The sequence below is a fragment of the Camellia sinensis genome, chromosome 14, assembly GCF_055761805.1.
Source record: "Camellia sinensis isolate YWXY chromosome 14, ASM5576180v1, whole genome shotgun sequence".
NCBI lineage: Eukaryota > Viridiplantae > Streptophyta > Magnoliopsida > Ericales > Theaceae > Camellia > Camellia sinensis.
The window spans coordinates 131955309-131970530 of record NC_138974.1 but is presented as its reverse complement, the minus strand read 5'-3'; the positions used below and the strand labels follow the sequence as shown (position 1 = coordinate 131970530).

Here is a 15222-nt window from a genome sequence, read left to right as displayed (position 1 = left end):
GTCCCTTTTTGGAACCCTCACTATCTTTAATGTATTGTGATTGATCAACTTTTTATTTTATTTTTTTCTTCATATCTCTGACTGACATGTGTCTGTGAAGATTATGGAGGTCAAAATAAAAAGGAAATCTATATCATTTTTGGTAATCTATTAGTTTCTGGCAATGCATCCCCACCATCCATAATCTAAAACTTGAACTACTGTAAATTATGAACTCCTTAAATAAGACTTCAGAACAAAGTAAAAACTCCAAAATAAACTGCACAAAAACTAGCTTCCAAGCCGAAGTGTTGGGTCCTACTAACATCAAAAGCAAAAGGCACCACGAAGGATGTTTTCCACCAAACAAAGACCTTCCTTTGTAAAATGCAAAGCCAATTCTTAAATTCACAATCCTTTAACATAATTAGGAAAGAGAGGGGAACTTCCCAAAATAATGACTTTAAGAGTCCCAACAATAAAAAGAGAGGTTTTTGGAGGTCCTACAAAACCTATCTGACACTAAAAGACAATTGATGTATTCTTTTAAGAAAAATTTAACTATAAATCTTATGGAAAATGATTGGTGGCCCTAAAAAATTTGCCCCTAATACCCCTAATTTCCAATTTTGGAAACTGTTTTTTTTTTTCTTTCTTTTTTCCTTTTTTTTTTTTTTTTTTTTTTACTTAAAATGGACTTTCGGGGCATTCGAGCCCCGAAGTCTCGGGCCCTCAAGCAGCGCCGAAATCTTATATACGAAGAACGTTGATCCATTTATTTTGGAAATTTTTTTTACGAATCAATTAATTTTTTTTTTGTTTTAAAAAATTGTATTTATTTGATTTAATGTCATTTGAGTTTAAGTGAATGTCTTTTTATGATTCATTTTTTTAATTTTTTGATTCGTTTTTAGAATGAAAATGGAAAGATGAGATGTGAAAAATTCTTTTTGGAGGGATTGATGGCTGAAGTATTAGTTGTCGAGCGTGAAAATCTATATTTCTGTTAGTGTGGTTTTCTGATATTACATTAAAGTGTTACGTTTACAAAAAGTATATTAATGAGTTTTTGTGTGTTACATTGATTGGATTGTTATGTTTCGAAAAAAATACACTACGGAGTTTTTTTTGAAATGCTACGTTGTTACGTTTGAGAAAAGTACACTAAGGAGTTTTATAGTGTATTACATTGGACTGTAACGTTTGAAAAAAATACATGAATGAGTTTTTGTGTGTTATATTGTTTGGAGTGTTACATTTGAGAAAAATACACTAAGAAATTTTTTAGTATGTTACATTAGAGTATAAAATTTTCAGACTGTTACATTGGAATGTTACATTTGAAAAAATACATTAGGGCTTTTTTTTTTTTTAAAAGTGTTACGTTTAGTAATTTCAACATTATGAAAAAACTCACATTTATTCCTCAACACATAACACACGCATTTATGCTTGACATTTTATGTAATTTACACTAAAATGAGACCTTTAAATCTATTTAAAAAAAAAAAACAAACAATTCTCAAAATCACTATTTAAAATTTATTAATGCTTTACCCTCTTTTACTTTTTATTTATCATGAGAGTGTTTATAACTTCAGCTTGACTTGAGATGAGTTCAAAAAAAATTTAAAATGAAACTTTTAATAATTATTGATCAATCCGTTGAGATTTGAACTAATAATATACGGAAACCAACTTAAACAACTCAGCTAATAAACAAGAAAGATGCAAAGTAATAATAGAGACCCGCCAAATCACAAAATAATTCTTTTATTTCTCTCAAACCTTAGACTAAAATTTACAAAGTAATCCCCAACTCTGTTAACATAACAAAAATACTTTAGACCACTAATTAGTGGTGGTTGGTGGCTCTAATGATGTGGCAGTGGGTGGGACCCACTGCCACATGTGTTTTGTGCCTTTTTTTTCTTTTTTTCTTAAATTGCCACCTCACTAGTGGTGGTGTTAGTGATGGTAAATTAGTGGTCTATAGTATAAATAGATATACTATGTGGGTGTTTGAGAAGTGAGTTTTTTTTGTATATTTTTTTAGTTGTAGGATATTATTGAAATTTTTTTTTTTTATGTTTGAGAAGATTGTTCAGTTTTTTTGTAATTGGATGTGATGTTTGTGAAATAAAAAGTGAAATAATTATGGGATTTGATGTGATATTTTGTTTGGATTGATTTTATTTAATTTTGTAACCAATTTGTCTTTTAGTAAAAAAAAAATCAAAAACTAAACTTCCCAAACATTATATTAAAAAAAAGAGAGTTTTTAACCATGAAAACCATATGAACTTCAAAACCTTAAACTAATTTTGTTAATTTTTATAATATTAAATAATTAAGAAAAAGCTTTCTATGGTTGGCCTGACTTTAAAAGAAACAAAAACAACTTTAATGCTCCCTTGAATTCAAATTTTAAAATGTATCCTACTAATATGAAAACCATTAACCAATCCCATATATTTGCTTATCTCTCAACCTTATCGAGTAATCCCAATCTCATAAAATAAAATAAAAAACCAAGATCTTTGAAAACTCTAAACAATATAGCAGTCTAGTATAAGAAGTTTTGTGAAAGAAAGTAAAACTCTATACAACCGAGCAATTCAATGCACCATTTATTTTAGAAGAGGTTAATTTTATACTCATTCATAATTCTTTCATCCCTTTTTGCATTTTAATAAATGTTTGAATATCTATTCATTGTATTTTCACTTTGAGCTTTTTGATATGTGAGTAACTACATGTAATATTAAACATATGTATATATCTATATGTAATGACACACACACACACACACACATATATATATATATATATATGTATGTATACATTTTGTATGTATATATGTTTAATGTCAATTATATATAATATATCATAACCTATTTTCATACAATTATATATTATTTCACAAATTTTATTCTTTGAATCCTTCTTAATTATCTTAACTTTTTAAGTTAATCTTCCCTCCATATGTTTATTATTCAAAATATATAAAAATATCACCCAAAAAAAAAAATCTTAATTTTGTGTGTGGGGATGAAACTTTTTAAAAGATTTCTTAATTTATTTTTATTTTTTTCAAATTCATTGAATATATTTGATTTTAGAATATTTTCTTTGTATCAAATCAAACCCTACTTATTGTAGAATTGACTCGGGCGCGCGCGCACAGCATATCTGTTGAATGTAAATCTATACTATTATAAAGTGCAAAATATTGTGAGGTAATTGAAATTGAGAGTTCTAATTAAGGGTGTTTGTGGTTCGGACTTAGACGGTTTGTAGATCGGTTTGGATTCGTTCGTATCTATATGGTTTGGAAAAAAGACAACCCGCAACCGTCCGCAGTGCGATTTGCGATTTGTGCGGATAGAGTTTGCGAATATGCAGGCGGTTTGCAGATTGGATTTTTTTTCTTCAAAAAATTATTTTTGAGCCTTATTTTTTTCTCATTTTATAAATATTTATTTTGGGTCCTTTTCTCTCCGTTTTCTAAAATGCTCTAACATTAATAATTAATGAATTAAAACTTATAAAATTAAAAAAACAACAAATCCAATTCGTAACACAAACAAATCATTCAAAATCTTAAATCAAATCATAAACTAACCCAAGCATATATTTCAAAATCCTAAACTATAACTCCATATTCATTAAGGAATTTAAAATTCCAAATCACACTTCATCCGGGACAAATTCAGTTATGTAACAATAATAAAATTCCAAACTCGCAACCCGCCCGCAACCCGCAAAGATGCCATATTTCAAACTGCATCCGCCCACATTATATTTGCGAAACCGCCCATTTGTATGCAGATTGAGCGGGTTAGGCAGTTTTTGCGGATCGGATAAACCGTTGCCCACCCCTAGTTCTAATCCATTCTTTTCAAATTTTATATATTTTAAATTATAAAATTACACATGTCAAAACATCATTGGCCATTTAACTTTTTTTCATGTTTTTTTCTAATATTAATTAATAAGGAAATCGTTCTCAACTTTCTAATTATACTCCTTCCAAATACCAAATAAGGCAAAATTTCTAAAATCACATTTTTAAATGTTGTTATTTCATTTATTATTTTTGTTTTAAACACATATATTCAAAATGTAAAAAAAAAAAAAAAAAATCACATATTCGAATTATTAATATCTATTAATTTTTTTAAAAAAAATTTCTTTGTCTTTTTTTACTTTTAGTTTTTTATATTTTTTTTAGATTATTCTAGACTAAAAAAGACTTGAACAGTAAACATTTTTAATACAAATTTAATTTTTTTTACTAGAGACAAGAAGTTAAGAAAATATGACCTTTTTAATACTTGAAAGGGTCATGTACAAAGATTTTTAATTACTTCAAAATATGATATTACCTCATTTTTACGGATTAGGATTCTCTCTACTTTTTTAGTTTTTAGTAAATCTATACTTTTTTTTTTTTGTTTTTAGTTTTTTGTATATTTTTTTATATCATTCTAGACTAAAAAGGACTTGAACAGTAAATATTTTTTATACAAATTTAATTTTTTTTTACTAGAGACAAAAAGTTCAGAAAAAATATGACCTTTTTAACAGAATCTGCCATATTTAGGGCAAATTACATATAACTCCCTCGAAGTTTGGCTAAATTATAGATACCTCCTGAGGTTTCGAAAATTACATCCCGCCCTCTGAGGTTTGTATTTTCATAACAATTTACCCCCTGAGGTTTATATTTCATAACAAATTACCACCTGATTTGTTATGCAAATATAGCATTCAGGAGAGAATTTGTAATTTCTCAAACTTCAGGGAGTATTTGTAATTTAACCAAACTTTAAGGGGTATATGTAATTTGCCCCCATATTTATGTCCTCATAAAATTTAACAGGATCCTCCGTGTTTATACCCATACATATATATACAATTCGGATTTCGAATTACTAGGATTTTTTTGGTGTTTTCACATGAGTCATCCGGACTTAGTTCGAATTTTTACCTAAGCTGTCAAGTTATATAGTTAAGTCAGTGATAATTTAAAAATTAACACATAAAATATATGTTATTATCATAAAATTAAGAGCCATGCTTGAGAAAAATGATTTTTAATCAAAAAGTCACTACAAGTTTTTAATTGAATTATTTCTATTTTTCTACGAGACTTTTCGTAAAAAGTTAAAGGGTAAATTACACTGACACTCATGAAGTTTCTATTTAATACAGATCCCTCTCACATTTAAAAAATTACATTATTCGCCTCAAGATTTATAATCTCATTACAAATTACTCATGAATTGCTGATATCATGCATTAAAATTTTCTAAATAACTATCATGCCTTTTTTTTTCTACCATTATTTTACAACTTTTCATAATTAAATTTTACTTGAACATATTCTTATTGAGTGATGATATACAAACATAAATTTTATATAGAATTTTTAAACACAATAATATAGCTTAATGGTGGCCTTTCACTTTAAAACAAAATATTTATAAATATGATTTATATTTACAACAATATCACTTTCAAAACATTTTTATCATATTTTTTGTATAAATTTTTATATATGAATATAATTTTTCATTTTTATTCCCACCATTATATCTAGATTAAATCAATTTAATCTAAATATATTTAAAAATATAAAGTTTGTACAAAAAAATTTAAAAAAATCCATTGAATACAACAAAATAAGATAATGTATTGAATTTTTATATTTTTATATGTTTTTGTGTTTGTTGAATTTTAAAAAGAAAAATCACAAAATATTATATTTTTGTATAAATTTTTATATATGAATATAATTTTTCATTTTTATTCCCACCATCATATCTAGATTAAATCAATTTAGTCTAAATATATTTAAAAATATAAAGTTTGTACAAAAAATTTTTAAAAAATCCATCAAATACAACAAAATAAGATAATGTATTGAATTTTTATATTTTTATATGTTTTTGTATATAGTGAATTTAAAAAATATATATATAAAATATTATATTTCTTAAGTATGTCTAGATTAGGTGTATCTAAAAAATAAAAAATATTACTTAAAATATTAAAAAAATTCAGTACAAATTATAAAAAAAAAACACACAAAAAAAAAACTCAATTTTTATGTGAGTCAAACCAAAGAAAATAATTGTTATTTCTCTTGAAATGACATAAACAAAATATTTGTATTATTTTATTATTGTATATGTATAAAAGCTAAGACACAAATATGTCATTTTAATTTGACAGGAGATAAGTATAATTTTTTAAATGTAAAGAGAACCTATATTAAACTGAAATTTCAAGGAGTATCAATGTAATTTATCCAAATTTTTAAAAAAAAACACTAAAAATGCCAACTTCCAAACAAGTTCAATTGTGGGTTTCATCCTTTTCATTTGGGAAATTTTTTCTAAGGTCTTATTATTAAGATTTTATAAGATAAATGACATACAATATTTTTATAATAGTTTCAATATTTTTATAAAGAAGATTCGACTTAAAGAAATTTCGGTTCTGACACAATGAAATTTCAATTTTCACAAGAAATTTTAAAATTTCTCTAATATAATCACAGAAAAATTTCATCAAAAGACTTTAACTAATAAAAAAAAATCTTAAACCTCTTCTACTACATAACCTTGAAGAAAAATATTTTACTAATTTTCCCTTTACATTTTTACAATTTACATACAAAAGTCAAACTATCTATACTATTTATATAAAAATTATGTTATTAATTTTTTCGCATTTCATGCATAAAACGAGGTTACAACTAGTTATATATAATAACAAAATCACCCTACAAACTCCTAATAATTTAAAAATTAAATTATTAATTACTCATAATTAGGTGTAATCATCATACCCACCGCGAGTAATTAATAATTTAATATATAATTTATAAGGATGTCTAAGCATTTTTTTATAGTAATATAATCTATGTATGCACCTTACAATTTTTTGTCACATGATTGAGCATCCACCCTCGTCTTCATCTATGTAGCCGTCATCGTTGTCATTGCTGAATGCATGAATTGGAACAGCCAGCGGAGGTGGTGGATAATATTGTACACGTGACTGCGTGTATGCGTGCGGCAGCGGCGGTGGCGGCGGAGGGACATAGTAAGATGATCCAGTACTGGGATACGAAGTGTTGTAGCTCAGTCCATAAGCTGGAAGTGGAGGATTGTGAGGGTGGTTAATGAGCTGAGATAGAGGACCTAGATTTAAGGACCCAATAGGTGGGTCCACAACATCCTCAGTAGCTGTAGAAAATCCGGCGGCGGTTACTGCACCGCCGCCATTTTCACCATTTGTATTACCAGTTTTACCCTTCTTTTTCTTCTTCTTCTTTTTCCCTCCATTGCCGCCGCCGCCAATGCCAATATTCTGATCAGCAGCAGCCGCCTCAATGTCACCACCTTCTTCATCATCCTCCGGTGACTGTTCGCCGCCGATTTCATCGGGGTTTTCAGTTTTCTCTTCTAAATTCTTCTGTTCACCTTCGTCACTAACCTTTCCACTACCATCAGGGCCGTTTTGCTGCTTCTTGTTTTTTGATTTTCCTGATTTTTTCGGCTTATTTTCCGGCCAAAGTTCCACAGGTTTCCCATTTTTTAACAGCTTTTTGATCAAAGTCTCCGCGGCCACATTTCCAGTCACCGTAACTTTTTGTTGCTGGGAATCAATCACTGTGGTATAAACACCTGAATACCATACAAACCAAAAGATGCAATTAAAATGACTAAAGTGAAGAACCAACAAGGGAAACAGGGTAATTTATTTGAGGTAACGTACCATCAATGTTCTGAAGAATTTTCTTGACTTTCTTCTTGCAGCCTTCGCAGTGGATAGCGACTTTCAAAACCCACGTCTAAAACAAAAAAAAAAAAAAAAAAAAAAGAGAAAATTGAGCAATTAAGTAGGTGTAGAATGCTAGGAAGACCAGAGAAGTACGTAATCACTAGTGGAAGCAGAAAAGAGTGAGGGCTCTACCTGGTATTTCAGGGGTGCTTCTGATGGATCATCGCCTTGTTTCGCTGCCATCGAGAGAGAGAGAGGGGAGGGGGGAGAGCTTTGTGTGTGCAGAGGTTTAAGTGGACTGGGAGTGGAGTAAATAAGAAGGGGGAGAGTAAAAAATTGACCAAAGTTGGAGGGACAGGCACTCCGGTGTGGAAGCCAGCTCAGCTCCACAGAGGACTAAAACCACTTCGCCTATGACACGTGGTGATGTCAAGTCACCACCAAAACGACACGTGAAACTGCCAATTAAGCCATTAAGGCTGTCCCCCAATTCCTTCTTTGCTTGGCTGGCTTGGCTTGGCCGTATAGAAGAATTAAACTGTCCCCGCCAAAATGTTTAATCCATTTTTTTGTCACACCATCATTTTTATCAATTTATATCATATATAATTTTTTCTCAACTTGCATTATTAATTATCAAATAATTAAGATCACTCTGGAATAATCATCCATTTCAAACTATCTTCCATTCTTCAGTTTTTATCTCTTATTGTTTAAATTAGCAGTAGAATACTTATAAATATGATAATAAGGATATTAAATTGGAGAATCATAACCAAACAACATGTCTAAAAATTTAACAACTGCTACAAGAAAAACTTATAATGGCCTCGTTAAGGAAGTTGACTGTTTTAATTTTTAACTTTTTAATAGATTAAAATATTTGTGTTTAGAAAGATAGTTAAATGTTTTGAAGTTAGATGTGATATTTGTAAGAGAAAAAGTGAAATGATTATGGATTTGATATGACATTTTATTTTATTAATTATTTTAACTTACTTTATCTTTTTATAAATTTTAACTCAAAAAGCAAAAAAAAAAAAAAAAAACATTTGCCAAACAAGGCCAATAAGAAGTAAGCAATATATAATTTTATTTTTTACTTCATTTTTTAACAAAGTAATAGGAGTCATATTCATAAATGCATGAAACTATTTTCTTGCTTCTTAGAATGAGAAAAGTAAGTAAAAAACGGAATTTTTTCTAAAGATAATGTTCAAAATTAACCATTCTCCATTCAACTTCGAAAATAATGTTCCAAATCTTATCTTACTGTATAGTACAATAATCCTATAACTGACATATATAAACTCATCCAATAATCTTTTTTTAAAAAGAATAATAGTAGTGATAAAAAGAGGCAAACAGCACAAAATATTCGCCTATCCAGAATGATCCTAAGCAACTATATATATCATCATATCGCGACGTTTCTGGGGAGATTCGATAGCTTTCAGTTGAGTAGAAGTGGTTAAAACTTAAAAAAGCTAGACATGAGGTCCCCTTCTCGCAGACGCATTATCTTTTTGCTACACTTCTCATTTGCCTGCACACTTTCTCGCATCAATATCTTTAGGGATTTTTATTGATAAGTCCAATTTAGAAGTGTTTTAACCCAAGAAGTCCATGAAGGAAATTTTTAACCCATTTAGTCCCATGTATGTATAGTTTTATTCCATAAAGTCCATTTTCTTGATTTATACTATTTTCTTGGACACTTATGCCCTTATATTTAATTTTGATACCCTTATAAATATTTTTTCAACGATTAGCAATTTAATGATGTGAAAATTCATATTTTAAAATTCACATTTGTAGGAATGTAAATTGGCTCGTGGGCGGCCCAAAACCCGGCCGCGAGCCAGGGCGGGCCCGGCCCGTTGACAATGTGAATATTCACATTGACATGTTAAAATTCACATTAATAGGAGTGTAAAATTGGCTCCCGTCCCGTGGCGGCGTAAAACCCACCCGTGGCCCATGGACAGCCCGGGGCGGGCCCGGTCCGGCTCGTTGATAATGTGAATATTCACATTGACATGTTAACATTCACATTGATAAGAGTATAAAATTGGGCCGCGGCTCATGGGCGGCCAAAAGCCCGCCCGTAGCCCGGGGCGGGCTCGACCCGGCCCGTTGACAATGTGAATATTCACATTGACATGTTAACATTCACATTGATAGGAGTGTAAAATTAGCCCGCGTCTCGTAGCTGCCCGAAACCCGCGCCACGGCCCATGGCGCGAGCCCAGCCCGGCCTGTTGACAATGTGAATGTTCACACTGGCATGTTAACATTCACATTGATAAGAGTATAAAACTAGACAGCAGCCTAGGGCGGGCCTGACTCAGCCCGGCCCGGCCCGTTGACAATGTGAATATTCACATTGACGTGTTAACATTCACATTAATAGGAGTGTAAAATTGGCCCCCGTCCCGTGGCGGTGCGAAACACGCCTGCGGCCCATGGGCGGCCTGGGGCGAGCCCAGTCCGGCCCGTTGACAATGTGAATATTCACATTGACATGTTAACATTCACATTGATAAGAGTATAAAATTGGCCCGCGGCCTATGGACGGCCAAAAGCTCGCCCGCTGCCCGGGGCAGGCCCGGCCCGGCCCGTTGACAATGTGAATATTCACATTGACATGTTAACATTCACATTAATAAGAGTGTAAAATTGGCCCGCAGCCCGTGGGCAGACCGAAGCCCGACCGCAGCTCAAGGCGGGCTTGGCCCGACCTGTGACAATGTGAATATTCACATTGACATGTTAACATACACATTGATAGGAGTGTAAAATTAGCCCGCGCCCCGTGGCTGCCCAAAACCCGTCCACGGCCCGGGGCGGGCCTGGCCCGGCCTGTTGACAATGTGAATATTCACATTGACATGTTAACATTCACATTAATAAGAGTGTACAATTGGCCCGTGACCCGTGGGCAGCCCGAAGCCCGACCTCGGGCCAGGGCGGGCCCGGCCCGTTGGCAATTTGAATATTCACATTAACATATTAACATTCACATTGATAGGAGTGTGAAATTAGCCCGCAGCCCGTAGGCGGCCCGAAGCCTGATCGCAGCCCGAGGCGGGCTTGGTCCGACCCGTGACAATGTGAATATTCACATTGACATGTTAACATTAACATTGATAGGAGTGTAAAACTTGTCCGCTGCCCGAAGCTCGCCCGCGGTCCGGGGTAGGCCCGGACCCAAACCCGAGCCACCCCAGGCCGCCTACGAGCTTCGGGCCGCCCATGGGACACGAGTCAATTTTACACTCATATCAATGTGAATGTTAACATGTCAATGTGAATATTCACATTGTCAACAGGCCGGGTCGGGCCCTCCTCGGGCCGTCCACGGGCCGTGAGCGTGTTTCAGGCAGCCACGGGGCACGGGTTAATGTTACACTCTTATCAATGTGAATGTTAACATGTCAATGTGAATATTCACGTTGTCAACGGGCCGGGCCCGCGTCGGCCCGGGGCCGGGCTTCGGGCTGCCCACAGGTCACGAGCTAATTTTACACTTTTATCAATGTTAATGTTAATATGTTAATGTCAATATTTACATTGTCAACGAGCCGGGCTGGGCCCGCCTTGGGCAGCGTGCGGGCTTCAGGCCGCCCACGGGCCACGGGTCAATTTTACATTCCTATCAATATGAATGTTAATATGTCAATATGAATATTCATATTGTCAACGGGCCGGACCGGGCTCGCCCCGGGCCACCCATGGGACGCGAGTCAATTTTACACTCTTATCAATGTGAATGTTAATATGTCAATGTGAATATTCACATTGTCAATAGGCCGGGTCGGGCTCGCCCCGGGCCGCCCACAGGCCGTGGGCTAGTTTTGGGCAGCCACGGGGCGTGGGCTAATTTTATACTCTTATCAATGTGAATGTTAACATGTCAATGTGAATATTTGCATTATCAACGGGTCGGGCCGGGCCCGCCCAGGGCAGCCTAAGAGCCGCAGGCGAGTTTTGGGCCGGCCACAGGCCGCGGGCTAATTTTACGCTCCTTTTAATGTAAATGTTAACATGTCAATGTGAATATTCACATTGTCAACGGGCCGGGCTGGGCTGGACCGGGCCTGCCCAGACCCGGGCCCGGGCTTCGGGCTGCCCACGGGTCATGAGCCAATTTTACACTCTTGTCAATGTTAATGTTAATGTTAATGTTAATATGTCAATGTGAATATTCATATTGTGAACGGGCCGGCCCGGGCCCACCCCGAGCGACGAGCTAGTTTCGGGCCGCCACGGGCCGCAGGTCAATTTTACACTCCTATCAATGTGAATGTTAACTTGTCAATGTGAATATTCATATTATCAACGGGCCGAGTTGGGCCTATTTTTTTGGCTTGTGGGCCGGCCCGGCCCGACTCGAATTTTTTCGAGCACCCACGAGGATCGACATGAGCCGAGCCCCTACACATTGACGATATAAACATTTATATTGACGGTGTGAACATTCACATTAAGGGTATTTTGGTAATTATGTCACCCATAGAACTTATTGAAACATAAGAAAATAATGTAAACTAAATGGAACATAAGTAGATGAAAAGGGTATTTTGGTCTTCTTATCTCAAATTGGACCTAATGGAATACTCAAAAAGAATATGGGTTGAATGGAATAAAGCTCTTAGAAAATGGATTTATCAAAAAAGCTCCCATATCTTTATCTGGGTTGAAGATTGATTTTGTCGCATGGTTGTTTTAGATTTAGGTTTTTGAAGAAACATATCATGGAATCATTCTTCACGGAGGTCTAGCCTCATAATGGAGAAAATATGTGAACGGACAATCTTAAATATTTTTTTGGGGGTACACTTTTAACTAAAATATTATTTATTTCAAATCCCAACACAAAACTCATTAACCAAATGAATGATATTCCTTAAAGAGAAAAATTAGGAGTCATAAAAATTTTTTCATGAAAATGATCATAAAAAATTTATAATCTTTGAATTACCTTGATTAGTGTGTGGTATTTTATTCTAAGTATAATCTAATGATCACAAAACTTTCATGATTATTTTCATAAAAAAAATTTCATAATACTTAGCATTGCTGTTACTTAAAATCGTATTTCACAAACAAATGTGTCAAATACTATCAAATTTGTTAAAATTACACTGATCTGTATCAATTTGTACCATTCAATTAGCTAATCATAGATTAAACTTTAAATTTTATAATTCGTCTTTGAAATCGCTTCGCTCCATTATAGTTAATACATATTTTTTTTTAATTTGTTACAAATTATAGTTATACATATGTAAAATATTATATAAAATTAACTTGTGTTATATATATGAAAAATATTGTGTAAATTAATATTATATATTATGTAAATATTTGATAATTGATTAGAATATTCTTTGACATCTATCCAAAATCCCTCAAATCACGATTTGTCAATCTACTAATCCACCATTCAATTTATAATTTTATTCTTAAATCGCTTGAATCGCAATCCCCACACTCCCAAAAAAAACAATCAAATTTATAGAAAAATAAATAAATAAATGTATCAATACACGCCAGAAATGAGCGATTCTACCTTCCATATGTCATGGGCCCACCAACAGAATTTTGGGGTCATCTGATTGGGCTGATCAAAAGATCTCCCAAAACAAAAAGCAGCAGCCCAATTAAAGCTCTCAAACACAACAATAATCAATTTGGACTGACTTAAAACAAAACAAACTAGTTATATGCATGGACTCCTGGCACCTTCGCCCTTTTTAAGATTTTATGTTTTGAGCCAATGAAATTGTGACACGTCCTTTATTCACTCAAAATATCTGGAATAGAACATTTTCTGAAAAACGCTTTCCGATTTTCTAGAGTTTTTGTTTTTTTTTTTTTTTTAAATCAATTTTCTAGAGTTCAATACGATGAAAATTGGAAAACATTTTCTAGTAAGTGGAAAATAAACTTAATTGGACAGAAAAAAATTCACTCCTAAAAGGTAAAAAATATTTTTTAAACTTTTTTTTTCTGAAACGTAGAAAATATTTTTTGATTTTTTTTTTGTGAGTAAACAATCGGATAAAAATTTTATTAATGTCACTAGGCTGCTACTTCCCTACCACCACCTCCATAAATCAAATGGGCATGTGGGGCGAGTTCTTCACTGCACTCACTGGAGTGAAGGGATCATCGACCAAGACGGGGATTGATCAAAACAATCCGGTGGCTACCAGCACATTAGTTTTCAAATTGTAACCAAATATAAGAAAATATTTTTTTATGAAAAACAAACCATGCGCAACAGCGATATCAATACCTGTGGCATGTCAATAATGTTTTGTTAGTTGAAATGCATGCAATCTGCCCAGACACACAATTATCACCCCAAAAAAAATCTGTTTAAATAACAATAGTGTTTAAGAGTTCTAATTTAAGAACTCTAATGTAATTCTAATGATGTAAAATATATTCATATAATGGTGAAACTCACACTCGCTCTATCTCTCTTTAAAGAATTGGATAAGTCATAGTTTTTAAGGTAAACTATAGACGACTGCTTGTAGATGCTAAAGTAAAGGAATAGTTTCGTGAGAAAAGGATGCAAGTGGCTTTTGTGGAGGTCTAATCATATGATTGAAAGACTTGAAAAAAAAAAGATATAAATATTAGTAATCTAAAGTAAAAATTTATCCACTTTTAATTTTTTCATTTATATTGTATTTGGTTAAAAAATTTATGAAGAAATTTAAAAAAATATAAAAAATAAATTTAATATGAATAAAATATACTTATATTTTATATAATTTTATACATTTTTTTCATTTCATTTTTTTTAAATTCTTTAACTAAATACAGTATTAATCTTTCTTTTTGCGGTGGGGTAGGCTGGGGAAGTGGTTGTTGAAATGATGGTAAATAATGAATGAATGAGAGAGAGAGAGAGAGAGAGAGAAAAAAGTTAGTACCAAGTGAACTGGAAGGTAGATTTGGCCTTTCAACTGAGCTTATAGCCTCAGAGTCAAGAGCCTCTCCTTGTAAGTTTATGCTTGCGTCTGTCCTTGCAGGTCTTCGGGTCTATTTTTAGGCCCAATTTTGATAATTCGAACCGTTTATATTTTATGATTTATTCAGTATATCATACCTGTAAAAAATCAAGTTGATCGGATATCAGAAAGTATGTGTTTGAAAAATTGAACTAAACACTATTTTTTAAAGAATTTAATAAACAGTTTTCCGAACATATGCTTTATGATATCCAATCAACTTGATTTTTTACAGGTATGATATACTGAATAAATCATAAAATATGAACGGTTCGGATTATCAAAATTGGGCCTAAAAGTAGATCCGAAAGCCTGCAAGGATAGGCGCAAGCACGGCAGCTGCAAGGAGAGGATCCTCACTCTATAGGCTCAAGACTAGCATCTAAATTTCTCATAGTGGTTATGACCTCTTTTC

At 33.0% G+C, this 15222-nt stretch overlaps 1 protein-coding gene and 1 long non-coding RNA gene across 2 annotated transcripts; both read right to left on the bottom strand.

Moving 5' to 3' along the window:
• Window positions 1-6686: 6686 nt before the first annotated feature.
• On the bottom strand, window positions 6687-9291 carry LOC114295537 (uncharacterized). Its single transcript, XM_028239782.2, has 3 exons — window positions 7969-9291; window positions 7771-7846; window positions 6687-7679 (listed from the first exon to the last, which is right to left on the bottom strand). The coding sequence occupies exons 1-3, from the start codon at window positions 8017-8019 to the stop codon at window positions 6937-6939; spliced, it is 870 nt and encodes a 289-aa protein (XP_028095583.2). The 5' UTR covers window positions 8020-9291; the 3' UTR covers window positions 6687-6936.
• A 3910-nt stretch (window positions 9292-13201) lies between these two features.
• On the bottom strand, window positions 13202-14834 carry LOC145806682 (uncharacterized). The gene is made up of 2 exons (XR_014350082.1): window positions 14730-14834; window positions 13202-14080 (listed from the first exon to the last, which is right to left on the bottom strand). It is a non-coding gene; the product is annotated as an uncharacterized LOC145806682 (long non-coding RNA).
• Window positions 14835-15222: the final 388 nt, after the last annotated feature.